The 27,625-nt window shown below is 45.4% G+C and overlaps 2 protein-coding genes across 7 annotated transcripts in view; one reads left to right on the forward strand and one right to left on the reverse strand.

Annotated features, from left to right (window-relative positions):
- The window catches only part of Dnai1 (dynein axonemal intermediate chain 1), a 67,880-nt gene extending 47,562 nt beyond the window's left edge, over positions 1-20,318 (reverse strand). The window contains exon 1 of the mRNA XM_048420572.3: positions 20,083-20,318. Within this exon, the coding sequence (XP_048276529.1) occupies positions 20,083-20,109 (27 nt within the window). The 5' untranslated portion in view covers positions 20,110-20,318. The remainder of the gene's footprint in view (positions 1-20,082) is intronic.
- Positions 20,319-20,576: 258 nt separating this feature from the next.
- Fam219a (family with sequence similarity 219 member A) overlaps positions 20,577-27,625 on the forward strand; it is a 58,076-nt gene continuing 51,027 nt past the window's right edge. The window contains exon 1 of one of the 6 annotated variants that reach the window (XM_048419776.3): positions 20,577-20,930. In XM_048419776.3, coding sequence (XP_048275733.1) covers positions 20,871-20,930 — 60 coding nt within the window. In that variant the 5' untranslated portion in view covers positions 20,577-20,870. The remainder of the gene's footprint in view (positions 20,931-27,625) is intronic. The other 5 variants (XM_048419780.3, XM_048419775.3, XM_085677236.2 and 2 more) reach the window with 5 other exon arrangements.

Genomic DNA, 27,625 nt, shown 5'->3' on the forward strand with positions numbered 1-27,625 from the left:
CCACAATGAAGTGGTGTTTTGGAGTGTGCCACACATTTAATACCTAACTTCTGTAAACAAACAAACAATGTCTTTATCCATGCTATATGCCCCATTTCCTGAAGCATCTGACTTTTCTGTTCTATCCTAAGCATCTTGCCCCCTTACCACCAACCCTGATGTCTGGCCACAATTAGCACCCTTCTGTCAAGCTGGTCTTCCGGTCATTAAGATGCTGCCTTTTGGAAGCAGGACAGGGCAGGGGAGGGGCTTGGTGGCACATGCCTTTAATCCCAGCATTGGGGAGGCAGAGGCAGGCGGATCTCTATGAGTTCAAGACCAGCCTGATCTACAGAGTGAGTTTCAGGACAGCCAGGGCTACACAGAGAACCCCATCTCCAAACAAACAAACAACAACAAAGCTGCGGCCTCTCTGCCCTCTCTCTTTCCTCGGGCAGAGCCCTGGATCACCTTCTCGGCTCAGCATGCTTTTGCAAGATCTTTTATATTAAGATTGCTCCTAGGCGGGTCTTCCGAGGACCAGAAGTCTATTCCCAGCATCCACATTAGGCAGTTTACAATAGCCTGTAACTCTAGATCCTGGGACATTCCATGCCTCTGACCTTTGTAGGCACCTGCATTCACACACACGTACACATATACACATAATTAATAATTTAATAATATAATAATAATAATAAATAAATCTTTTAAAAATCTCTTGGCCTTGTCTGACTTTCAGCGCTGTCCCTGTTTATACCCAGCCTTCAGTGTAGCCCAGTGTGTCCTAGGATACTCGAGGAAGCCAGAGGGCAGAGAACAGTTTCCAGGGCTGTGGACAGGAACTGAGCGAGAATAAGACAGCTAACAAGAGACCTTCTCATTATAGCAGTAATGAACCTAGATCTGTTCACTTGGCACAATGCAAGAAGGGGAGAGGGGTGGGGAAGAGGCAGGTAGGAAACAGCTGGCCACATCAGCATCCTTAGCTGCAGTCTGGTGAGCACTCACCCAGGCAAGCACTCCGCATCAGCATCCTTAGCTGCAGTCTGGTGAGCACTCACCCAGGCAAGCACTCCGCATCAGCATCCTTAGCTGCAGTCTGGTGAGCACTCACCCAGGCAAGCACTCCGCATCAGCATCCTTAGCTGCAGTCTGGTGAGCACTCACCCAGGCAAGCACTCCGCATCAGGTATTAGCAGTCATTACACCTGCTCCTCAGAGGCTCCTACAAAGCAGGTAAAATGGTTCTCATTTTAAAGATAAGGCTCTTGAGAACAGTGCACATAAACGATGTGCACAAAGCAAGGGTACATGGAAAGCAAACGTCCCAGTCATTGTGACTGGCGGTGACTATTACCGCCTGCTGTGCGTTTGCCAGCACTTAGAATTAATTTGATTCTTACTATTTTGGTACAGCACAAGTAGCCTACCCGTCCCTTCGCATACTTTAGCGTAGAGAAATTAATTTAAATATTCTCTCTCTCTCTAGCTTTTTGCCTGTTTGTTTTTGTTTTTCCAGACGGGGTTTCTCTGTGTGGTCCTGGATGTCCTGGAACCTGCTTTGTAGACCAGGCTGGCTTTGAACTCAGAGATCTGCTCGCCTCTGCCTCCCAAGTGCTGGGGTCAAAGGCCGTGCGATGCAAACACCCAGTAATTTTAAATTTCTTAAGTCTTCAGGAGTGAAAAAAAAAAAAGGAGTAAAGTATACACCTTTAATTCCAGCGCCTGGGAGACAGGCAGACAGATCTCTGTGAATTTAAGACCAGCCTGGTCTAAATAGTGAGTTCCAGGCCAGGCAGGGCAATACAGTAAAACCCTGCTTTTTTTAAAAAAAAAAAAAAAAAGTAAGCCAGCAGTGGTGGTGCATGCCTTTAATCCCAGCACTTGTGAGGCAGAGGCAGGTGAATTCCTGTGAGTTCAAAGTCAGCCTGGTCTACAAGAGCTAGTTCCAGGACAGCTAGGACTGTTACACAGGGAAACCCTGTCTCGAAAAATAAAAAAGAAAGAAAGAAAAAAAAGAAAGAAAAGTAAGTCATTCCTTATCATTTTTTAAATGAGGTGCAATTAGGCGGAGCTATGGAGACATAGTGTGGGCTTTGACGGCAACCTTACTTTGAGCATCCACTGTGTCGCGGCCTAATTCCACGACGAAACACCAGTCTTCTCCATCGCAGGGCCTTTGTCTTTAAAACGGGCATCATAGAAATCCCCTCCCAAGCAGTCACAGGTTTGTGAGGATTCAGTGAGTCGATGCGCAGGGAGAATGGCGCTGACAAATGGTGACTGGCAGCATCACGCTCCGTGTGTGGGAACTGCTCTGCCCTATGCCTGCAGGATCTGTGCGCGCCTCTGCCCATTAGGGAGCACCCACTCTAGGAATGACTAGTCTTCAGCAACTCACGTGTCACTGAAGAACCCACGCAGATGCGTGATTGTTCCTGGAAAGTGGGTTCTTCAAAGCCTGCAACCCCACAGACGCTGCTTCCTCTTTCCTGGGGCCCAGGAGACCGCGTTTACCATTCAGTTGTCTTGGTCCTTATTTTAAAACTCGCTAACAGGCTTCCATTAAGCTCAATTGAAACCAAATACCTCGCCAGCTTGCAGCGTCAGTTTCTAAAAAAGTAGAAGCCCTCGGTCCCAAGGGAATGGCAATTCACCAACACATCTTCATCCAGCTACAGTGAATGCATTTTAGATCCCTGAGCCGAGGCACACAGAAGCACACAGTAAGTGTTTAATGAGAGACCCTAAGTTTCGGAACAGTGGTTTGCAGGGTGATAAGCACTGTCCCACACTGTTCTGAGAGAACACTTGATGCAAACGCTCTGCAGATAATTTGGTAATGCATACCAAAATTTAAAATGCAGACGTGCTAGGGCTGGAAAGATGACTCAACACTTAAGAGCACTGGCTACTCTTCCAGAGGACCGGGGCTCAATTCCCAGCACCCACATGCTGGCTCATATAAGTCCATCACTCCAGTTGCAGGGAACCCTATGCCCTCATCTGACCTCCACAGGCACCAGCCATGCAATGTTGCATAGATATACATGCAGGCAAAACATCCACACACATAATAAAGTTAAACTTAAAATTTTTAGAATTCATATACCTCTCAGTTTGGTAACCCTATTTGAGTCTTTCTCATAGAAACTTTATACATATTTCTTATGCCTTCTGCTCCTTGAAAACTTTGTAAATCGAATATATTTGCAGAAATATTACAATATTGCTAAATATCCATCAAGAGCATCTGGTTAAATATTATGAAGCAAGTTGGGGCTGGGGCTGTAGATCATCCCATAAAGTGCTTGCTGCACAAGACTGTGGATTTAAATTCAATCTCTAGAAAGCGCAGGAAACACCAGGTATGGCCGGGAAGTGATTGTACACACCCTTAATCCCTGCAGCGGCAGGTGGATATCTGTGAGTTCAAGGCCAGCCTGGTCTACAAAGTGAGTTCCAGAAACTACAGAGAGTTCCAGGGCTACACAGAGAAACCCTGTCTCAAAAAACCAAAAACAAACCAACAAAGTAGAAGCTTACCCCAAGGAACAACACCCAAGATTGACCATTAGTTTCTACCTGCACACACACACACACACACACACACACACACACACACACACAAAACATACATACAGCAAAGTACAGCAACTCAATGAAATATCGAGCATAGGTTAGGAGGGAACGACTGGTGCCCAGCATCATGATGACAGTTTACAGGGCACTGTAAAATATTTATTTTTACATATTTTTAAATTTTAAATATTTTTAAATATTTAAATATTTATTTAAAATATTTATCTATTACTTCTGTTGTATGTGTATGAGTGTTCTGGCTACATGTGTGTATGTATACTATGTGTGTGCCTGTTGCTAACAGTGGCCCCAAAATAGTGTTGGATCCCCCAAAACTGGAGTTATGGATGGTTGTGAGCTGCCATGTGGATGCTGGGTACTGAACTCAGGTCCTACACAAGAGCAGCATGTGTTCTTAACTGCTAAGCCATCTCTCCAGCTCCAATAATGTAATGCATTTAAATTTTTTCTACTTTTTTGGGGGGCAGGGAGATGTGCCTTCTCACATCTGTCTAGTATTCTTGAAAATTGTTAAAATAATAAATATTAACTATTAATACATATACTAAAGTTAAACATGTGATTATTATCACAATAATTATTCTAAATGCGTGCATACTTCAAAATATGTTGTATGTGGCCAGGTATGGTGGTGCACACCTTTAATGCCAAAACTCGGGAGGCAGAGGCAGGCAGATCTCTGTGAGTTCAAGACCAGCCTGGTCTACAGAGTGAGTTCCAGGACAGCCAGGGCTATATAGAGAAACCGTGTCTCAAAAATAAACAAACAAAAAGTATGTTGCACATATATAACATCAATTAAAAAGTGAACTATTGAAAAATTAAAAGAAAGAGGTGCAAGTCACATGTTGTGGAAAACTCTCCAAAGTATATTACTAAAGAAAAAGTGGATATAGGGGCTGGAGAGGTGGCTCAGAGGTTAGGAGCTCTGGCTGCTCTTGCAGAGGAGCCAGGTTCAATTCCCAGCACCAGCATGGTGGCTTACACCTGTTTGTAACTCCAGCCTGGGGAATCAAAAGCCCTCTTCTGACCTCCATGGGCACCAGGCACACACATGACATATGTAGGCTAAGCAACCATACATATAAAAGATTGATCTTTAATAAAAAAGGAGTGGGTGTAGACTATGAAACTAGATTGGAGGCCAAAGGGAGCGAGACATAGTAGAAAGGCAGGCCCTGGAAGGCAGAAGAAAGGCGGCTGGAGATGAAGGCACTAGGGAGGAGAAGCGGGGAGAAATGACAAAGACAAACTGACTGACAAATGCTACAATGCGACTTGATCATTTGTAAGATAATAATAATATAAAAATAAAATGAAACTTCATAATGCTTAACAAACAAAAAGCAAGTTATAGGGGCTAAGTATGGAGTTTAGGAGAACATGCGTAAGGCCCTGAGCGTGATCGCTAGCACAGGAAAAGAAAGAGAGAAGAGGTAAGGGAAAAAAGAAGAAGAAGGGGAAGGAAAAAGAAGTAATAAAGAAAAAACACACAAGTTACAGGAATAGGTCTCTTGTTTTAATGTGTCTGGGGGGCAGATAGAAAGACGGCTCAGTGGGTAAAGGCGTCTGTCACCAGAACCCAGTGAACAAGAAAGAGAGACAAAAGCTCAGTCCTGGGCCACCTTGGAAACCTATAAGGGAAAAGTCAACTAACTCTATGGATTTCTTCCCAGATACGGAGCTGGAGATGAAGCAGTGTCTAGTCTAGAAGATAAGAACTCAGGGGCTGAGGGGATGGATGGCCCAGGAGACAAAGACATTTGAGGTCAAGCTTTCAGACCTTGGGACTTACGATGGAAGGAGAGATTCCCTCAAGTAGTCCTCTGACTTCCTTATGGACACTCACCTGGAGGCATTCCCTCATGCACAATAAATAACGAATGAATGAATGAATGTGAATGAATAAATGAATGAATGAAGAAAAGAAGGGAGTGAGAAGAAAACAAAGCTCCAAACAAGCCGTGCTGGATCCCTGGCTCTGCTACACACTGTGTGTGGTCACTGAACACGGCACTCTCTGGTCCTCACCCTTGTCTATAGAGCAGGGGAGAATATCAGTGTCCTCCTCACAGAACATACCCTCTCAGATAGCACACAAAGAATGTTCATCCAGAGCCCAGCACCAGGAAGTCCTTAACTGTCAACTGTAGACTTTCTCTGTCCCACCAGCCAGCTCCCAAATCACACAGAGACTTATTAGTTATGAACACTCAGCCTTAGTTTAGGCTTGACCCGCTAGCTCTTATAACTTAATTTAATCTGTTTTTCTTCGTCTATGTTTTGCTTTGGGGCTTTTTACCTTTCTTTCATTCTGTATGTCCTACTTTCCTGCTTCCGCTGTGTCTGGCTGCCTGGTGACTGCCTGGCTAACTGGCCCTGCTCTCTTCCTCTATTTCTCCTTGGTCCTCTCTCTAGCCTAGATTCCTCTTCCTACTTAGTCTCTCTGGCCGTCAGCCCAGCCTATCCCTCTGCTGCCTAGTTATTGGCTGTTTGGTTTTTATTAGACCAATCAGGTGCCTTAGGCAAGCAAGACAAAACAGCAACACATCTTTACATAGTTAAAAATTATTCTATTCCACAACCATGAGTGGCGATATAGGTTTTACAGCTGTTATTACTATTACAGCACAGTCTGCCACACAAGGCAACCAGTCTCTCTCTGAGGGCAGATAACTGACGAGTGTGTTGTCCTGGGCCCAAGAAGCATGTCAGGAAGTAACTTGCAAATCTTAGGGTGTCACAGTAAGAACAATGATTTACATTATAGAGAATCTCTCAATTTGTCACACATTCTTGAGTACACAATCCCATCTGACCCTTATAACAATCTTTAGTGGATAGAGGTTGTATTTGTCAGTTTTTTTCCCTGAATCTAGAGATGCCACCATATGAATTTTCTCCTTTATTCTGTTAATGTCAAGAAAGATTTTGGTTTTGGTTTTATTTGTTTGTTTTCACACTAAATTGATTTGAGTTCTTCAACATTCTCAAGGCAAACCACACTCGATCTAATATATATTTTGGCACGTTGCTGAAACAGATTTAATAACATTTTGTCAAATCTTCTTTTGCATTGATGTTTCTAAGGATCAGTTCACAACTTTCTTTGTGTATAATAGCTTGGTTTTGCTACCAGTCTTCTGTTACATCATTGTTCTGTTTGTAAAAGGATATGGTGTAAGATTGGGGTTTCGCTGTTTTGTTTAGTACTGCTTGATTTGGGACAGGGTCTCTTTCACAATGCCCATGCTGGCCTTGAATTTTGTTCCTCCTTCCTCAGCTTTCTGGGTAACTGGGGTTATAATTCATGCCACCAAGGCAGGAAAGTCTGAAGTTCTTTGTTCCCAATCATTTACACCTACAGTTTCTTTTGGGGGAGGTTTTAAATCATGAATTCAGTTTCTTTAATAGATAAGGGTATTTTCCATTTCTTCTTACATCAGTTGAGCTCAATTGTATTTTTCAAGAAGTTTGTCCATTTCATATATGTTGATGAATTTATTGCATAAAGTTGTTAATAATATTCTCCTACTATCCATTTAATATCTATAGGACCTGATATTGGCTACTGTATCATTTTAAAAAATCTCACTAAGGGGGCTGGAGAGATGGCTCAGAGGTTAAGAGCATTGCCTGCTCTTCCAAAGGTCCTGAGTTCAATTCCCAGCAACCACATGGTGGCTCACAACCATCTGTAATGGGGTCTGGTGCCCTCTTCTGGCCTGTAGGCATACACACAGAGAGAATATTGTATACATAATAAATAAATAAATATTTAAAAAAAATCTCACTAAGGCTTGATAATTCTTTTTAAAAAATCAATGTGGTACAGCCCAGCCACAATGGATACACCAGCAACATGATAGTTCCTGCAGCTAAGGTTCGGGGAACATTGTGGAAGGGGGGTGGAAAGACTGTGGGAGCCAGAGGATCAGGGAGTCTGCTGGAGACTGTATCTCTAGTAACATCAGAAGCTACATGTATGAAGTCTCGCTAATATGACTGCCTAAGCGTGAGCTGAACAGGACAACAACAGACATGCCAAAGAGGATGGGGAAGACCACCAAGCCTCAGCTCTATACAAAGGACTGCTGAGAGCGGAAGCAAGTTTTCCCAGACAAGAACACACCAATCGGCTACCCAAATAAAGTGGTCAGTCCTGTCTGCATACATATGAACAGTGTCATACAGACTGTTTAGGAATACATATGTATACACATATACATTTATGTATGCAACAACAATTAATGAAAAAGAGGCCATGAATTTGAAAGAGAGCAAGGAGGGCTGTGTGAGAGGGTTTGGAGGGAGAACAGGGAAAGGGGAAATGTTGTAATTATATTATAATTTCAAAAATAAAATAAATAATAAAAATCAACTTTATTACTCCTTCCAAAGAACCAGCTTCTGACTCTGCTAAACATTTTTCTTTCCAAGTTTCTCTGACACAGTAAGATAAGCTAATTCATCAAAGAAACGCAGATGCCAAATAAATACTGATTCAACTATTTTAGATTTGATTTGCTTGTTTTTCTATGTTCTTTAATATTTTTACATTTGTCTATCTATTTACTTACTTATTGTCACAGTACACGTGGAGGTCAGAGGGCAGCTCACAGGAGTCAGTTCTTTCTTCCACTGTGTGGGCCCAGGAGAGGGGACTAAGCTCATCAGACTCAACAAGGACCCTAATCCACTGAACCGTCTCACTGGCCTCTTTATTCCTTAAAGGTTAATTTTATTTTTATTTATGTGTACACGTGTGTTGTTATATGCATTGAATTACCTTGGAAGTGGAGTTATAGGAGGCTGTGAACTGCCTGACATGCATGCTAGGATCTGAGCTCAGGTCCTTTGGAAGGACGGTAGACACTGCACCCCTAAGCACCTCTCCTTGCCCCCCTTCCCCTGGCATGGGGCTGGAGCAATAACTCAGCAGTTAAGAGCACTGGCTGCTACTCCGGAGGACCTGAGTTCAATTCCCCATACCCACATGGCAGCTCACAACTGCCTGTAGTTCCAGTTCCAGGGGCTCCAACACCCTCACATAGGCATGCATACTGCAAAACAACAATGCACATAAAATAAAAGTAAACAAATCATTTTAAAGGGGGATCTAAGCCTTTTTTCTTTTCCAATAAAGCATTTAAAAAGCTATAGAGGCCCCACTCTAGCAGCACCCCACAATTTTTAAAATATTTATTGCTTTCAGTTAAGGCATTTTCTAATTTCTCTTGGTTTTTTTTTTTTTTTGGTGTGTTTGTGTGTGTGTGTGTGTGTGTGTGTGTGTGTGTTGTCCATGAATCATTTAGAAGTTTAATGGTTTAATGTTTGGAAATTTTGAACATATTGTTTAACTCTACTTTGTCTAAATTATGCTTAAATGTTTTGTCCTCAGTGGATATATTAAATTTCAATTGAATTAAAACTGCAGGAGCTTAATCTTTAGAAATATATTAAGGCTATGTTTAATCCCAGTGTACAGCGGATCTCTGGAAACACTCTGTAGTACTTGAGTGTAATGTTCTATAAATGTTAATTAGGTCAAGTTGGTTGATGGTACTGTTCAGATTTCTGTACCTCTCAATTAGTGAGGGAAGAGTGCTAAAAATCTATACTTATCTCTCTGTTTATCTCTCTTTAGTTCTGTCAATTCTTAATTCACATATTTTGAGGTTCTAGTAATAGATGCACATACTTTGTGTTTTTCTTCTTTCTTTAATTAACCTTTAATCATTATAAAATGGGAATACTTCTTATTTTGAAAGCTACTTTGTTTAACAAAGAAAGCTGCTTATACTTGCCAGTTGCATGGCATGCTGTCATCATCATCACTATTGACAGGGCCTTAGGTAACTCAGCCTGGTCTTGAACTCACGATGGAGACACAAGACTGGGCTATTCTGGATCTTCCTGCCTCTACACTAACCCTGATTTATACAGTACATTTTTTCCATCTTTTGCACTCTCTTTATGTCTTTACATTTAAACCCTACCTCATGCAGGTAACATATAGCTTGAGTTTGAGCTTTGTCCCCCAGCCTGATCAGCTCTACCCCTTTGGTGAAGGTATTGATTGGTGTGACTATCTTTGCTATGTCGTTCTTTCCTGTGTGTGTGTGCGTGGTTGTGTGTGTGTTTGTGTGTGTGTGTGTGTGTGCTATGTTGCTTTTTTGTTTTCTATTTTTTCATCATTTTATTTTTATTAATCCTTAGTAATTTTGTGGGTGTGTTGATTGAGAAAGATCTTCAATGTCCTATTTCATTTTCTTGGTTGGTTTTTCATCTGTGTCTGTGTTTGTTGGAAGGTCTGCAACATGTGCTTTCTGCCAAGAGTAATTTACTAACCAGGTGTGGCAGTACACTTCTGCAAGTAGAGGAGAGAGGGTCTGGAGATCAAGGCTGACCTTGAGTACATGACAAATTTCCGGCCACCCTTGGCTATCTCAGACTGTCTCAAGACATCAGGACACTCTACATTTCACAATGCAGTTACTGTCTACTAAGAATACATATCATACCCCTTCACAACGTAATAATAGTGGATTTTGCTTTGTTTATGGCAGGGTCTCAAGTAGTCAGACCTTAAACTTCCACTTCCAATACAGGAGTGTGTTACTGAGCCCACTTGCAATAACTTCACCTTATAATTCCATTTGTCACCACTACCTTTAACCTATATTGTCATCTATTTCATTTCCACATAGATTATGGGTCCCACATGACGGTATTAATAATAATTACTTTTGCAGTAAATAATCCCATGCCCTTTAAAAAATTAATATAAGGGTGGGGGCAGCTAGTATTTTGCCTTTACCAGCATGTTTCTTATTACCAATGTGCCCTTGTCTTGTTGTATGGCGATAATAAATCTCTCTGCTTTGGTTCACTTGAAAAAATGCTTTCATCTTTTTCTGAGGAACCTGCTTTATTATTATTTTTTTGCCACTGTTAGTGTGTATGCATGTAGATGTGCACACACAGATGAAGGTCAGGAGACAACTCTTGGGAGCCAGCTCTCTGCTTTCACTGTGGGCTATGGGAACTAAGCCTAGGCTGTCATGCTCGCTTAGTGAGTGCTTTACCCTCACGGCTATCTCACTGGCCCTATTACTTTTTCTTGAGAGGTGTTTTGCTGGATAGAGAATTCTGGGTTAATAGTAATTTCTTTCAGTGCTTTAAATATATAATTGCCTTGTGTCTGGACTCCATTGAGAAATAATACATAATTTATACCGCTGTTCCCTGTCTGCAATAAGTCTTCCTTTCTTCCTAACCCCACATCTTAGATACTTTGATTCCCCTCCCCCCCCCCACCACCACCTTCCTCTGAAACTACAAGATCTCTAGGAAGACTGTGTAAGTTGAATGGATTAGAAGTGGCTTCAGGATGTGGCAAATATGTAGATTGAGGCAAAAGGAAGGGGCATGGGGTGCAAAAGCATAGAGCCAGCTCTTTGCTCTGCTCCCTCTGTCCCTCTGTGCCTTGGGCACTGGGCAGACCAGGGTCATGTCACCTTCAGGGAATTCTTGGGAAATAGCCCCCTAGGGAGTGTTTCCAACTCACAGTGAAACAAGCTGGAAAGGGGCTGAGGGTCTGGGTGAGGCAGCAGGAAGACAAGCCAAGGCCATGGAGACTGCCTGGCTGCCTGTGACTAGCGGTGCGGTGCTCCACAGCAGCACACAACTCCAAGATGTCTGAAGTCACAGACTTTGCCAGGCCTCTTGAGCACAGGCCTCAGGAAACTGCTGCGTGCAGTCCAGGGGCAGAGTGAATGGTTTCATCTTTATCTTTGTTTTTCAAAGGTGTTATTATAAGGGATCTGACTTTATTGCATTTATCCTGCTTGGACTCAGTGAGCTTTTCATCTTTCCGTAGGTTTCCCATCATTTGGGGAAGCTCTGAACACTATTTCTTTCTCTTTTATTCTAGCAGTCCAACAACATACATATTCCAAATATACACGTGATGCATTCCCACAGGTGACTAAAGTTCCTTTTTAAAAAACGGTGTTTCCTTCTGTTCTGTGATCTAGATTGTTCCCATTCATCCACGTACCCAGAATGCACTTTTCCAGGCCTAGCACACTGGAAGGTATGTGCACAGATGTTCCTCCACTTCCAACAGACTTACATCAGGCAAACCCTATTGTAAACGGAAAGTACTGTAAGTCAAATGCATGCAATGCACCTAAGATACCAAACGCATTGCTTAGCAACACAGTCTGCTGTGATAGCAGTCAGGTCATCCAAGGAAATTTTTGCTTCTGATAGCGTGTTTTCCTATCGTTTCTATATTTCTGCTGAGGTTTCCCATCTGTCCATCCATTAAGACAGTGATGCCTTTCATTCTGTAAGATGACTGCTTTGGAACCTTTGCCTGCTCTCACCACTGCCTATAGCTCATCTCATGCACTGCCAGACTCTTCAATGCATCTATCTTCTGCTCCACACACCCCCAGCCATGACCAAGAAATTGTCATGAGGCAGAGAACGAGGGTAAAATGTGTGACTCTTATTGGGTGTTTCCTTTCCTGCAGGAATCAATGTCCTGTGCTGCTCACGGCTCAGTGCCTTAAAATGACTGCTTTAGAATTGTGTCCACATTTATAGTTACTCACCGCAGGAGGCAAGTCAGGGATTAACTGCTTCAGGATGGCAAGACTCTAACTCCCCTACAGTAACATCTTTAAGAGTTATATAGAAAATATACGGTATCTTAAAATTCACACAGAAATGTGCTTTTTTAAAAGTTCTACAGTAAAGCCTTTTGCAAAGGTCATATGAGCCCTTTGTAATGTAAATATCAGCTCTGAATGAAGGCATTGGACTAGAAGAAATCTGAGGCCCCTTCCTGCACAATTCATGAGAAAGAAGAGATTTACCAGAAGCAACACAAAAGTTACTTTAGTGTAAACCAAGTTGTACCTTGCATTGAAGGAACCAATTTTAAAAAGAATATATCTAAGGCAAACTGCCCTGCTCCCAGCTTTGGTTGCCTAAGAGAGCCTTAGAATTTTGTCTCATGCTGATAACAGACTCCATGAACTAAAGTCATAAAGCTAAGGCCAGCCAGACCCCTTCCCTAAGAGTCTAAACCAGTGCCACAGAGAGAGCTGGTAGTTGGCTGGAGATACTGATGGGAATGCTCACGGGGAGAGACCAGCCAGAGCAGGTATGATGAACTAGAACCACACTAAGGTTACAAGGGAGTAGATGTGAAAACACTGGCTAGCTGGGAAAGCAGAGTGGTTGCTTAGAGAAGTAGAGAGGCTGCGAGCAATGTGGACAAAGCCATGGATCTCTACACCTGTTTCAGGCTAGATGGCTTTCCAACTCCAGTGCCAGGCTATCTATACATCTATCTATACATGATGCATCTCTGTGTGATACCCACAGAGCCCTCCATATGGACACACTGCACATTCTCCCTCCTGCCTCTTTTGAGCTAACTTGAGGACCTCTGTTCTCTTACCTACAATGTAGACAACCTCTGACTGATGATGCTTTGATTTACGTTTTTCTCATCCTATGAAGGGTGGAAGTGATATGTATTCTGTACAGATAACACTTTAAATTCTGGTTCCTCCCTATGCCACACTATATGGTATACTTCCTCCAGATGTTAGGCAGCAGTGGTGAGGCAGAACTCCCAACCAGCTAAGTGATCTTAAGGGTAAATAACTCATACTCTACGATGAACTGTGTTGCTAAACTATGATGCTTGGTAATGATGTGTAGTAAATGCATTCAACTTGCAATATTTTCAGTTGGCAGTGGGTTTATATGGCTGGAAACCTATTGGAAGAGAAAAAACAAAACACCGGTACATATTCCTTAGAATTTACTAGGCCTATAAGAGTAAAGGAAATGGCTTAAGCATTCTAGGGAGAGAGGCTAAAACCATCACAAAGGCAAGAAGCATAGACATAGGTGTCGTCTATTCAAGGGTCCACAGATTATTTGATCTATTTATCCTCCAGGGCTGGATCTGAATACATGCATGGAAAGAACAAGTAAATAAGAAAATAAATATGAGGTAAATAATAGGAGAAGGAGGAACCTAAGCTAAACACCAGAGTCAGGGTCCCTTCTTGTATGCGGGATTGGTCTGCTTTCACTAGGATAAAGGCAGCACGAGCAACTTCTCTAGGCAGCAAGAAGTTAGTGCTCAAAGTATTGCCATACGTATCTTTCCATCATCCAATTCCATCATTAGCCACTTGTCTCCTGATTCTCCCAGCCACTAGCCATTCACCCAGAACTCAAGGTGCAGGTCCTGGGACAAGAGCTAAACACACAGAGCTGGGCTAGCTCCCACTCCCGAGGGTTCTTAAAGCAGGGAGGCAAGATAAATGGAGGACATTAAAACCCAGCGACTCCAAAGCATGGTGACACTCGAAGAAGTGGAACTAAAGTTTGATCAACAGCTACATTCTTTGCTTCTCTCACACCACCCTGTCAGTGCTCAGCAACTGGGAAGATTGAGCACGCCATACACATTCCTAAACACAGAAACGATTTCATGTGGCTTGCGCACAGCTGGAACCAAAGAACCCACATTACTCTTCGGCGGGCAGGCTCTAAGCCCAATGATAAGCACAAGGGTGCTCCGTCATTATTATTCGAGTACCTGGCATGTCCCAAATCCTAACAATGTGTTAGGCTCCAAAGCGAAGGGGGTGGGGGTGGGGGTGGGGCTGGGTTCTGGCCTCAAACGCTCACAGCTGTTTTGTAATCTGATAATTGCGCATGACAAACCTCAGACCATAACTCTGAAAATAGCATGACTGCAATCATAACAAAATGGAACAGCCATGGGCAAAATTTGTTTTCTAGTTATCACTTCCAGAAGGAATTCCGTAACACTATTAGGGGAAGAGAAGAGAAAACCCTCTCAACTTCCTGCCATGAAACCTCAAACTTATCATCGTCAGCACCCTCCTTTCTTCTCCCGTTTCAAAGCAGGCCCCTCCTGTCTGTGCAGATCCCTTCCCACCTTCTCAGAAACTTGGGTCGTCATAATTCAATTTTTCTCTCCTTTATCTTCAACTTCTCTCCATCCGGATCTTTTGCCACAGGGCTTAATATATTCAAGTTTTACTTTCATCTTAAAAAAAAAATCCCTGCCCATATGGTCTTCACTGCCTTCTAGTTCACAGTCCCGCTTTTACCTCTGAAGTTGTTCTCTGCAAAGTCCTTAATGAATTCCTAATCCTTGCATCTGAAGGCCACATCTTTGTGGTTACTCTGCTGACACTTGAGTAGTGGGCCACATGGCTGGCAGCTCACTCTTTCCCTCAGTCGCTGAAGAACTACCCACCACTCCACTGTCTTACTTCTTTGGTTACTTCTTAGTCTTCATTTTGGATGCATGTGTGTCTGTTCACACCTTAGATGTTGGCATTCCTCTCACACGTCTTCCCTGTCTCTCCCAGGGTCAGTGTGAGGAGACACAGTGTGGAACGCCCCCTACCGTATTCCCTCATTCACTCAACACTCAGTCATTCTCTGAGAGTATCTGACACCATGGCCACTGTTAGCCTGAGAATACAGCTGTAAACACAAGAATCCACAAGCTCTGCTCCAAGGGCCATACAATCTCACAGGAGACACACAATGACCAAACAATTACACAACCAAATGAATAATCACAAACGATGATTCATGCTATGGGAGAAAGGAATGTACAGCATAATAATGCACACATAAATATGAACAACTATGGCCTTTAGCCCTATCTTCAACAACAGGGCAGGAGACATCAGAACAGGTTGTGGGGATTGACATCTGACTTAAAAATCTTGGGATTACATGTATGAGTGAGGATATGAAGACTGTTTGGAATGGAGGGAAAGGCAGGCAAAGTTGTAGTCACAGCATTTGGGAGGCACAGACAGGAGGATCAGGAGTTCAAGGCCCGCTTTAGCTGGGCCCCATGTCAAACAAAACAAAATATCACAAATAGGGGACAGCACATAAAAGTGAGCTATAGTGTTGATGAGGGAAGAACAGTACACATTAAGTTTTAACGCAATTGGTTTTCTCCTCCTACCATATGGGTTCTTGGGATAGACTCCGAGTCTTCAGGCTTGATGCCAAGCTCCTCTTTTCCCACCGAGACATCTCATCAGCCCTTGCTGTGTGCTACCACGCTTGGTGAAAAAAAAATTTTTTTTGATGCAGTGTAGAGAATGGATTCGAAGGGGCAGGAGCATGTGTGAGCCTTTTGTAGCATTCTAGGTGGGAGGGGTTTATAGATTGGGCTTGAGAATGGGAGTGGTTTAGACCGAGAGGTATTTAGAAGGGAGTGAGGTGGGAAAGTCTGGGAAGAAATTACTTATATAATGCTCTCTTCCGGTCTCTCGCCAATCCTGTCCCTTACCCCTAGTAACTTTTCATTCAGATCACTATTTCTGAAAGTGTTGCTCCAAGGAGGTTTCTTGAAAGACCACAAAGTTGTCTAAATGTAAGTTCTTTTTGGAGAGGACTTTTATAAGCAAACAATGCAAAATTCCAGCCCTTTTTTTTTTAATGATAACCAACTGAGTTATAAAGGGGTACTAAAATTTGTTAGTCATAAACTAAAATTAGCTCTTAACTGGAGTTCACAGAAGACTCTAATTTGGTTTTCTACTAAGAAGTCTGGCTGCCAGGCAATGTTTGGCAACGCTGCAAAGCTCCTGCACATAACACACACAGCTAGCTGGCATGCTCACCACTTTTAGGAAGGGCAGTTTGTTATGGGGCATTACCAGGGATGTTTGGAGCTGGTCATGGTTTACGGTGCCTGGCATTCATGCATTTTAATTACAAATTATGATTCATGGAGTGCCATCGTGACCGCTTTAATATGGTGTGAGTTATTTGATTAACTCTAGGGGGTAAAGGCAGGAGAGGCAGAGACACCTCTCTGACCTTGTCCCCACTATTCGCCTCTCTGCCTTGCTGAGCCAGAACATGAGTAGCAGGGCCCAGCCTCAGGAGCGTCACACTTGCTGTGCCAACCATCTGGAAAGCTCCCCACTCCCCCCACCCCCAGTGATACTACACCTCCTGCCTTTCTTGAAGGTCTTTCCTCTGTTGTTGCCTCTGTGAGACTGTGTCTGAACACTTTATTTAAATTACAATTATCTGACCCTGAATGTCTAACTATATCACCCTGATTTGTGTTTCTTCTCGGCACCTGCTACCGTCTAATGTACCACGTGCTTTACTTATTTATTTGTTGACAGTTTCTCTGCACGTGGAAGATAAGCTCCACGCGAGCTTATCTTTTGTGTGTGTGTTGTTTCTTTCTGTGTCCCTGATACCTACGACAGTACCTGGCACAGAGAAGATCGCCCGTCTGTAATTACTGCATAAGACGGCGTAGTTACTGAAAGACCCAGATAAATCAGACCCCTCTAGTAGGAAGAGAAGAGCCAAAAATCTAGGATTAGCCGGTACAGTGACTCTGTTTCAGGAACTTGCTGAAGATAAAGTTAGATTGTAATCTTGAAAATAATCTTGAGAAACAGGGAGTTACCCCCTTGTGATTATCACTGGTATTTTCAGAATTTTCAATGATCACTGGTATTTTCAGAATTTTCCAATGACGCCCTCCCTACCCCCTTTGGATTACTGGGTTGTGGTTTCTTCCCTTAAATACCCCTTCTCCCAGCTACTCAAGGTCGAACTCCTCCCCTGCATGGGCTAGGAGTCTCAGCCCAAGCACTGGTACCTGTCAATAAACCTCGTGTGATTGCAGCAAGGACGGGGTCTCTTGGGAGTTCCTGGGGGGGTCGTGTTATCCCGAGACTTGAGTGAGAGTCTCCCTACACCGGGGGTCTTTCAGTTACCTCATGAAGATTTTTAATCTCTTCGTCCCTTACACCCAGCTTCTAAGCCACAGATGAGCATAGCTCAAACCCAAGTCGTTCATAGCCCTGCTGCCAAGGCAGCCACACACCCAGGAGCCCAGAGGAGCCCGTTCATACACGCTTTTCCAGGTCCCACTAAGCTTCCTGTTATTAGTAATTTCATCCGGGCTTCCTCCTTCCCATCCATCAAACACACTCAGATGGAAACTTCCAAAGACAAGCTTGTGCATCGAGACTGATATTCGACCAATTTCTTTTCGGAATTAAATATATGCAAGGTTTTATCCAAGAAACGTAGAGCAACAATGAACGAGAATATGTATTTGAGCTTTGCCACGGTAGAGTTTATACAGGGGTAGCCATGTCACCCTGCTGTTTCCAGAAAGTGGACTTAGTCCTTTGTAGGAAAATATTAATACTGCGTTGAAACTTGACAGACACACAAGAAAAAGGAAATTTAGGGCAGGGCGAGGTGAAGCAGATGGCAGCAGACGGAAAGACTGCACCAGCCACAGGGCAAGAGCAGTTTCAAAGGCCTGAAGGAGAAAGTGTGGATATCGGTCTGCAGGGAGAGGCAGGTCAGGGTACTCGTGGGAGAATTCTCATGTAGTTAATGTTAAGTCTGAAGTAGACTGGGTAGCAGTGAGCAGCCCATTTGGGGTCATCCTGGCCCTATGAACGAACCTAGTTAGACTTTTGGGACTTTAAGAGCAACCGAAAATACTAAAAATCAGGACAGGAGAGATGGTTCCACCATTGGGAGTATGCATTGCTCCTGCAGACAACGTGAGTCTGATTCCCAGAATCCACTTCCGTGGGCTAGCAACCATCTGAAATTCTAACTCCAGGGGTATCTGATGCCTCTGATCTCAGCAGCCACCTTCACACACACACACACACACACACACACACACACACACACGCCCCTTTAAAAGACCTGATCAATGGCATGACAAGAACTGACAGTAAGCTTCTCTCTGTCCTCTAACTATCCCGATCCCGACCTTTCCTCGCCACTGTGGGCTTCCAAGGCCTACTGTCCTCCTCCCTGAAGCCTGCCTACTGCTCCAACCTACACACCTTTCTCTCCTTCAGTCCCAGGAACTCTTCTCTCTGCTCTCTTTATACTGGGAGACAGAGACAACATCCCAAGCATGTCCAGTACTAAGTATACCTTAGTACCTAGTACTGATCTAAATTGAGTTTCGCCCAGACAAGATCATGATAAACACAGCCTAACCTTTGCTTACAGCAGACTAGTGCTTATAGTGTACTGAAATACCCTTCCCTCCAGCCGACGGGGCTGATGTGTGCGGGGCCCGTTCACCTAGGTTGCTCTCCTCGCTATCTGTTGCCACCTCTTCCTGCTTTCAATGTAACTAGTCATTGAAGCTTCCTCTAATGAGACTGGAGACACCCATACTGTTTAAAGTCCAAGCTGCTAGAAAAAAATTCATCTGTGGTGAGAAAGCAGACCAGTTGTTAGGGGGAAAGGAGCAGGGAGAGCTCAAGTGGATTAAGGCACAGAGACTTTCTTGTAATAGAGGACATATTCTATATTTTGATTGTATCTATAAGTGTACAACTCTGTCAAAAACCCGGAGCATATAAAAGGATCTATTTTATTATATATCACTAGCTAGACCTTGGTACTTTCAAGTTAAAGCAAGCTGCCCATAAACTAAGGGCCAGCTGCCTTAAGCACCCTACAATGGTTTCAAAACACAGCTCAGACTCAACATAAAACTGGGGCATGGCCAACACATGAACAGAATAACCTCTCAATGACTACAGAACTCTAAGACTAATAGGCTCTTCAACTGTAGATGACCAGCATAAAAGAAGCGGAGGGCACAAGGTTAGTATGCAAAAATATGTACCAAAATATGCAAAGTCACAAACTTCATGGATACAGATTTGCTCTCCCAATCTCAATATACCTAGGCTTAAAGTGTAGAAAACTTAGAAACAAATGAAGCCTTAAGAGAAGTTAGAAAAGCAATTTCTGAAGGATAGAGTCATTCTTTTATATCCCAGAATGTTCCTTGAGAACTCAAGACTAGCTTGTCTCCGTGGTGGTCCTGGAGGTGATTTGATTGGAAACTCCTGTGGGAAGGCTGACATCTTGCCAGATGACACAGACACAGCATTCACATGGCTGAGTCTCATAGGGAGGAGACGTGTTTGATGGCAGGGAAAGGATCTTTCTCCTCCTCCTGTCTGTTTGACTTCTCTCTGAGCTCCCACATGGCGAATGGCCCCTTGTCCCCACACTTAGCTCAGAGCACTGTACAGCAGAGTGCTGGACAAAAAGTCCTTTGGGACAACAATGAGAGGACAATGAGGAAGAGGCTGAAGGGTTGGGAGAGCTAAGAGGACTGGACTGGACGGGATGGATCTGTCAAGTGAAGAGGTGAAAATAAGGAAAGGACAGATGGGGCTAAAAATAAAATGACAGTGGGTTCAGGAAAATATGGAGAGAAGGACAGATTTGTGAGAGAGAACGGGCGAATCAGGTCAGTGGAAACACAAGTCAGGAGTCACAAGAGAGAGAGGTTGGCGATCAACAGGGAATAATTGGCGGTTAAGGTCAGAGGTCATCAGAAGACAGCAGGCCACAGTATGACATTACCTGCTTACGTGTCTGTTTCTGGGGCATTGCTGCAAAAATGGAAATCACCTCAAACCCTGAAAAAGAAACCTACAAAATGCTCCCTCTCCTGGGGAGAATTCTCTCCTTCTGGACCACACACAAGAAATACAGACTCTTTTCCACTTCAATTCCCAGTTACCAGGGTTCTTCAGGGACAGCTGTCGTCGTGGGTCCCCGCGCCCTTGTAGAACAGCATCGGCTCCTCCCTGACGCGGTTACCCAGCAACCGACAGGCAGCCAAAGCGCAGGCGCGCCCAGCGCCCCCTCCCGGCACGGGGTGGAGGCGGAGCTGGCTCCGCCAGGCTCCTCTGGCTCCGCTAAGCCCCGCCCCCTCAGCAAAAAGACGTCCGCCCGCCGCGCGCACTGGGAGCTCCCGCAAGTGGGCAGGGCTGGGGCGTCCAGACCCCGCCTCCTCATGAATAATGCAAGATCCGGGCGGTGTCCCGGACCCGGAAGTGGAGTTGCAGAGTCACCGCAGTGGCTGAGCTGCTGACAGGAGGCGGCGGCGGAGGAGGAGGCGAGGCAAGACCTGCGGCTCCGCGGGGCCACTGCCGCGGTAGCTCTAGGCAACCCCACGGAGCTACGCCGGCCGCAGTCAGCCCGCGAGCCTCTCGCCGCCTGTCCATCCTTCCATCCGCTTATCCGCCCGACTGGTCAGGGGCGGCCTAGTCTGCATCATCTGCCGGGCTTCTGGGGCCGCCGCCCCGCGCGGTCCCGTCGGCGTTCCTGGCCGCGCCCGGCCCCTGGCCCGCTCGCCCGCCGGCACCATGATGGAGGAGATCGACCGGTTCCAGGTGCCCACCGCGCACTCGGAGATGCAGCCGCTGGTGAGGGGGCGGGCGGCGGGCAGGCCAGGGCCGGGAGGGGCGCCGCCGGAGGGGAGGGAAGGAACTAGGCCGTGGGGATTGTGCGAGGGGGGCGCCATCTGATAAGGCAGGGGGAGCCCTGAAAACGCAGTGTCGGGGGAGGGAGTCTTGCAGAGTGAGAAAACCGTGGGAGACTACCTGCGGTGAGAGCGGAGGACCTGGAAGGGCGGAGGACGCGGTCCGCGGAGGCAGAACACCCGTCGGATAGGACCGAGAGAAGCCCGATAGTGCACACCGCTAGTGGGGGTCCATCAAGAGGGCTGTCACAGGGCATCTTTGCTTTGGCAGCAGGCCCAGGGGATCGGGATGGGGGTGGGTAAGAAAGGCGTTTAGCCCTCGAGGCCTGTGATGCTCAGGACAAGGGAGGAGGCCAGGAGATCAGTCAGTCTAAAGAGGACTGCAAATAGGCTTTTAGAAAAGGAGAGGCCTGCCCTCCAGTCCTTTATATAAATAGCAAAGCTGAATGGGAACCAGGCACCGATGAGGGCAGAGGTTCGGTGCAGGCCCTGGGAATTCCCTTCTCGAGAGAGAGGAGCGCCCCCAGTTCAAGCTGGGGGCATCTGGAATCGGGAAGGGGAAGAGTGTGCAGTGGCGAGATGTCATTAAGGATCAAGGGTGTCCATGCGAACACTAAGATACCTCCAGAATAGGAGGTGGCGCTGCGCTGGAGCAGCCTGTGCAGACCGGTTGGGAATTCGGAAGAGCCCTTGTCATCTTAGGCCTACGTGCTTGGAGTCTTTGCAGGGCGGGGATCCTGCCTCGGGTCCGCGGTCCTGGAGTCAGGCAGGAATGATGTCATCGATGCCGGCGCCGAGGGGATGGAAGGGGGAGGGTGATGCCGGGTTGTGGAGGCATGGCCTAAAGAAGAAGATGCCTGCTGGCTATTACCCTAGGGCTACCTGGCTGTCACTGGGACCAGCAAATGGGTAGGAAAGTCAGAGGCCTAGCGAGCTGGACTAGAGAAGGGGGAGGGGCAGAATGCCGAGGTTGTATTCGTTCACTTCATCCACCTTGGGGCCCGTGCTGCAAGAGCTAAAAGGAGACAGAGGAGGCTAGGAACCAAAAGGTGTGGATGCCTGGCACTGATTTGTGCTCTCCCACCCCTGAAGCTCCAGGGCTCCCTAGGTCTCTTCCCTCCGTGTTAGTCAGTATGGCCCAGAATAGGTTCTTCTCTTGGGTCTGCAGCTTCACAATTGACAGCATGCTTTGTGGTTTCCTAGATAAGTAACTTACCTATTACAGTAACCAAGATGAACCAAGGTAGGAAGGTGGGAGCTATGGCAATCTCCATGCCACATAGTTTGCTGGATAATTAGCTGCCGTCTAGCTGGAGATACATGTCTTCTACATTTTGTGATGTTGGAACAGATTGGGCTTTGAAGAAGTGTAGAGCATTAAACTGAGAGAGGTCCTGGAGGACTTTTTCCTACCTTGATTCCTCTACCAGAAAATCCCCAGGGAGTAGTCTGTACTACGAACCTAAAGAAGGACCTTGATTGGGTTAGAACTTTGTTAAATAAGTTCCCTATTCAGCTAACCTTGTTTCCAAACTAGGCTGTCCTTCCAGTTCTAAGCTAATCTAAGCTAATCCTGTGTGGAAGGGTGGGTGAAGAGGGTGGAGATTCTAGTAAGTCGAATAAAGGAGTTGGTTCTTTTTTCTCATCTGAGGTTCCTGAGATAATAGCTGTCCAAGAAAGAGAAGAAGGGGTAAGGTCATCAGGTTTGTGCAGATATCCTTGATGACTGTTATTTCCTGGTATTCTTTCTTAATCATGGGTGGAAGACTCCTGAGCTGTTTTGGGTTGTGTGGCCCTGAAGAAGAAGGAGTTTGCGGTGAGGGGGTGCTCATTAGAATAGCTGTAGCTGCTCACGCCCTTTTTTGAAAGCTAGGGTAGTCTGCACGAGAAGACTGTTTTGAGGTTGAGTGAATATTAAAGAAATAACAATATAGCCTAACACTTGTGGGTCATAGGCATTACCCTGTTTCTTGACTCTGCTCCTATATTCAAGTCTAGAGACACCCCAGACTCCTTAAGGGCCCATTATTCTGTTGAGAACAGCAGACCCTTGTGTAGCCTTTTCCCCAGGAACCTTCATTTGGGTCACACCACAGGAGAGGGCATGACAGCTCTGTGGGGTGCTTGGGAAAAGACCATCCAAAGCAGGGTCCCAGGCTCAGCCACACTTGGGATGTCTTCCACTTTTTGCTGTTATTTATAGTGACCTCTAGGAAGTCTCTCATTCTCCTTTAATTGGTTTTTCATTTACAAAAATGAAGACAAACTATTCATTTAATGTTTAAACAATAGTTCCTTTTTAGAGCCTATCCTAAAACCAGCTCTTGTAGACCAGGCTGGCCTCGAACTCACAGAGATCTGCCTGCCTCTGCCTCCCAAGTGCTGGGATAAAAGGCATGCACCACCACCACCTGGCAAACAATACTTCCTCATTCTCCCTTCCAAAGAATACCACAGCATCTGATATATTGACTCAAGAAAATTGATTTACCAATACTGACCATATACACTGGTATACACATACACATATATCTACTATATCCAGATACTACAAAAGGTATCAGGAACACAGTGGTTAGCCACATAAGTTAAGATGGGGCCATGCCCTGCTGGAACACACAGTTCAGTAAAAAGTTTATTTCTCTAGCTCACTCCATGAGTGAGCTTCCTGAGAGCAGAGTGAAGTCTGCCTCCTTAGAACCCAATAAAAAAATGGAAGCTCCATTATTGGCTTCATTGCTCCTTTCAGGACCTGCATGTATGGATAGAGGCCTGTGTCTTGGGCCCCATCATAACCCTCCTCCAGGAGAAGCATCTTTTTCTTTATTTTTACTTGAAAGAGAAACTCGCCTTGAAAAAGAGGCTTGGGGGAGTGGCAGCCCTTGAGAGAGAAGGTGCAGCCAGTAGATCTGGGTGTTTCCAAGGTGCTAATTTAAGCATTAGCTCTCAGCTAGTGGGAGGCAGAGGAAGAAATCCCTGCCTTGTTGTTGCTGCTGCTGTTACCACAGCTGCCTGTAGCCTCCTGTGTGGGGTGGGAGTTTGCCCGAAAGGAGTGGCTTCCCTTCTTTCCCTATCATGCCAATTATTTAATTGGCCTGGATGCATCTCAGCAGCTGAACCAGGTCCCAGCCTATCTCTGGGCTCCCCAGGGTCTCTTCTTGTCTCCTTAGGAAAGAGACGAGAGCTCTTCTTGATGATCTATTCCCTGGGCTCTGCTCCTGCTGTGTCTGTCTTCCAGAAACTTTGGGATGACCTATTTTGTGTGACAGCTGTGCCATACACCTCACAGATCCAGGGGAACTCCCTGCTTCCCAGGGCTCTGTTGAGCAATTGAGTAGCATTTGGGCTGTTATTGATATGAGTGGCAGCCCTCTGGCCTGTTGTCTGTTCAACTGGTTGGTGCAGTCACACAGTCTACGTCTTGGAAGAGATTTGTTGCAAGAAAAACAAATAGAGCTTTTGAGTACTTAATTTCATCAAGCAACACTCTGCCTCCTGTGCAGTTGGAGGCATAAGATACAGAGTGGCATATGGCAGCAGACGTGGTCCTTGCACGCTTGAGAGAATGCTAGTCTAGCCTCACTGAAACCAGATTATCCATTAACTCATTTGTTTAGTTCATGAGTGTTTGCTACAAGTCTGCTCAGCTCCTGGAACTTTAAGGATGCAGAAACTAGTAACAGGAGAAGGATAGGCTCGAATGATAGCAGAAAGGTTTATAGGTATATGTCAGCATGAATAGCAGTGCATGGTGATCCTGAGAGTGAGAGGATGCTGACATTCTGACTCTTTGGCTGTTGGAGCTGGAAAAGGAGTTAAAACTGCTGTTACCTGTAGAGTCTAAGGGATGGAGATTACCAGGGCATTAACTTAGTGACTGGACCACTTCATGAAGACAGAGCATCACAAAGATAGTAGATCAGCACTTTGGAAGACTAACCTGTATGTCTGCTCTGGTCTATGTGCCTTGTAGTCAGATGGATTTTCAGTTAAGGGTGGATTCTCCCAGTGTGTCCATGTGGTTCCTGGAGAGAGGACATTCCTCTCCATCTTCCTCTATGGAAAACTGGGGTTGGGTTTGCCAGAGCCTTAATCTTTACATACACAGCTCGTTCTCAACAACAACAACAACAACAAATACTAAGAAAGAACCTAGATGCTGGACTGGGCTCAACAAATAGACACTCACTGTAGAAGTATGCCCAGAGCAGGGTTGTTTGAGGCACCGTGGGTACCACAAGAGAACCAAGAAGCAGGGCCCAGTGCCCAAAGATGGGTTCTTATCCAATGGTAAGGGAGGACTTCACAGAGTCGACACTGCTAACCAGCTCTTAGAAGAGAATTAGGAACACAAGTCTGATGTGGTGCAGAAAAGGCAAGAATTCCAGGCACCAGACATGGAGGAAAAAACAAAGAGTACATTTGGGATGAATTAAAGGCTGTAACTAAGGGCAACAGATCTGAGCTTAGGTTACTACTCTAGTGGTGAATGAGAGGTTGGAAAAGGTGAGGCTGGAGGGTGAGATGTCAGCAGGGAAGTAGGTGAAGAGGATGAGGCTGAACTAAAGCAGATGCAGAGTGAGGGGAGGGGACAGGTGTGAATAAAATGCCAGGGCAGAGTATGGAGCCTCTTTAGAGCTAGGGAAGCAGAGGTGGCTCCAAGGTTTCTGATGTGGACACTTGGATGGTGAAGGGACCACCAACAACCATCTCAGGAAATATGAAAGCCTGGCCCTTGCTTTAGGGACTTCTTGTAATAATAGAGAATGAGTCTCTTTTTCTTTGGTTGACTTCTGAGATTATGGGGGACTCAGGAGTTCTAGAAAACCAAACATGATGACAGTGCCCCCAGCCTCACAGAGTCCTCGAGTACAAGCTTCTCTGAATATTTCTGGCAGTGACTCCCCAGCCTCACAGGGTCCCCAAGTACGGGCTCCTCTGAATACTTCTCCCCTGTAGCCTACTTTGCTGAGTACAGAGTTGGTGGCAGCAAGAAACCATAGTGGGGATTTTTATTTATTGTTTTCAAGACAGACTCCCGTGTTACCCAGGGTGGCCTCAAACTCAGTAAGTCGCTTTAGGCAATCTTGAACTCCTGATCTTCCTGCCTCTGCCTCTGTGTGTAGCTGAAAATATAAATCACAGTACGGCCAACAATGACTATGAACTTTGGATCCTCCTCCCTCCACCTTCTAGGCACTGGGATTCCAGTGTAATCTGCAATCCTCTGGCCTGGTATAAGTTTCTGGCCTGACTTCTCATCATCTATTTGGTCAGATTTATGGTTTTGTTTCCCTGGTTTATTCTACCATGAATGTGTGCATGCCACAGCATTATCTGCAAGAGTCACAGGAGGAAAGGACATATATATGCCTCCCTCTTCTGAAAGACTTCATACCCTGCAAGCTGGACTGATTTTAAACCTGGGTACTACTTCCTTACAGCCAAGGGGTGACGAAGTGTTCATTCACAGGCCCAGGAACCCACTTCTGCTAGCCCTGTGTGAACAGGAATGGAAGGTAGAGACTTCTTTCCTTGAACCTCATTAGCTTCTGGGCCCCACTGCCCTCAAGGAAAGGACAGATGGAGGGCTAGATACGTACCTCAGTTGGCAGAGTGCTTGAACAGGAAACCCTGGGTTCCATCCTCACCACTGCACAAACTGGGTGTGGAAATGCTCACCTGTAATCCCAGCACTTGGGAAAGGGAAGCAGGAGGATCAAAAGTTTGAGGTCATCCTTGGCTACATAATGAGTTTGAGGCCAGCCTGGGCTGCATGAGACTTTATCTCAAAAAACAAAGAAAGGTAGGTTGGAGAGATGGCTCCATGGTTTGATTGTTTGGCTCTTCAGAGGACCCAAAGTTAAGTTCCCAGCACCCATGTTGTGTGTGGCTCACAGTGATCTGCAACTCCAGTTCTAGGGCATCCCACATCTTCTGGCTTCCACAAGCATCCACATACATTCACATAACCTCACACACACACACACACACACACACACACACACACACACACACAGAGCAGGTGGAACCTGTCCTGTTTTTTTGTTTGTTTGTTTGGTTGGTTGGTTGGTTTGGTTTGGTTTGGTTTTGGTTTTGGTTTTGATTTTTTGTTTTTGGGAATTTGTATTTGGTTGTTTGTTTTTATCAGCTTGACACAAGCTAGAGCTATCGGAGAGCAGGAAACCACAACTGAGAAAATGTCTCCCTGAGATTGACATGTAAGCAAGTCTGTGGGGCATTTTCTTAATTTGTGATCAATATGGGTGGGCCAAGTTCATTGTGGGTGGTGCCACCACTGGAGAGATGGTCCTGGGTTCTATAAGAAAGTAGGCAGAGCAAGCCATGTAGAGCAGTCCAGTAAGCAGCACTCCTCCATGACCTCTGCTTCAGTGCCTGCCTCTAGCTTCCTGCCCTGACTTTTCTCAGAGACTGAGAGTGACCTGAGAGTTGTAAGCTGAAATAAACCTTTTCCTCCCAAGTTGCTTTGGTCATGGTGTTTTTCACAGCAATAGAAACCTAAGACAAGCCTTGTGCACGGAAAGGGCTTAGCTGTGCTGTGCCTTTCAGCTGACTGTGGGAAAACTGGTACAAGGAGCCCCAAGAGAGCTGGTGATGGAGAATCAGACTGAAGCTGAA

The sequence above is a fragment of the Myodes glareolus genome, chromosome 16 (genome assembly GCF_982192425.1).
Source record: "Myodes glareolus chromosome 16, mMyoGla1.1, whole genome shotgun sequence".
NCBI classification, from domain to species: Eukaryota; Metazoa; Chordata; class Mammalia; order Rodentia; family Cricetidae; genus Myodes; species Myodes glareolus.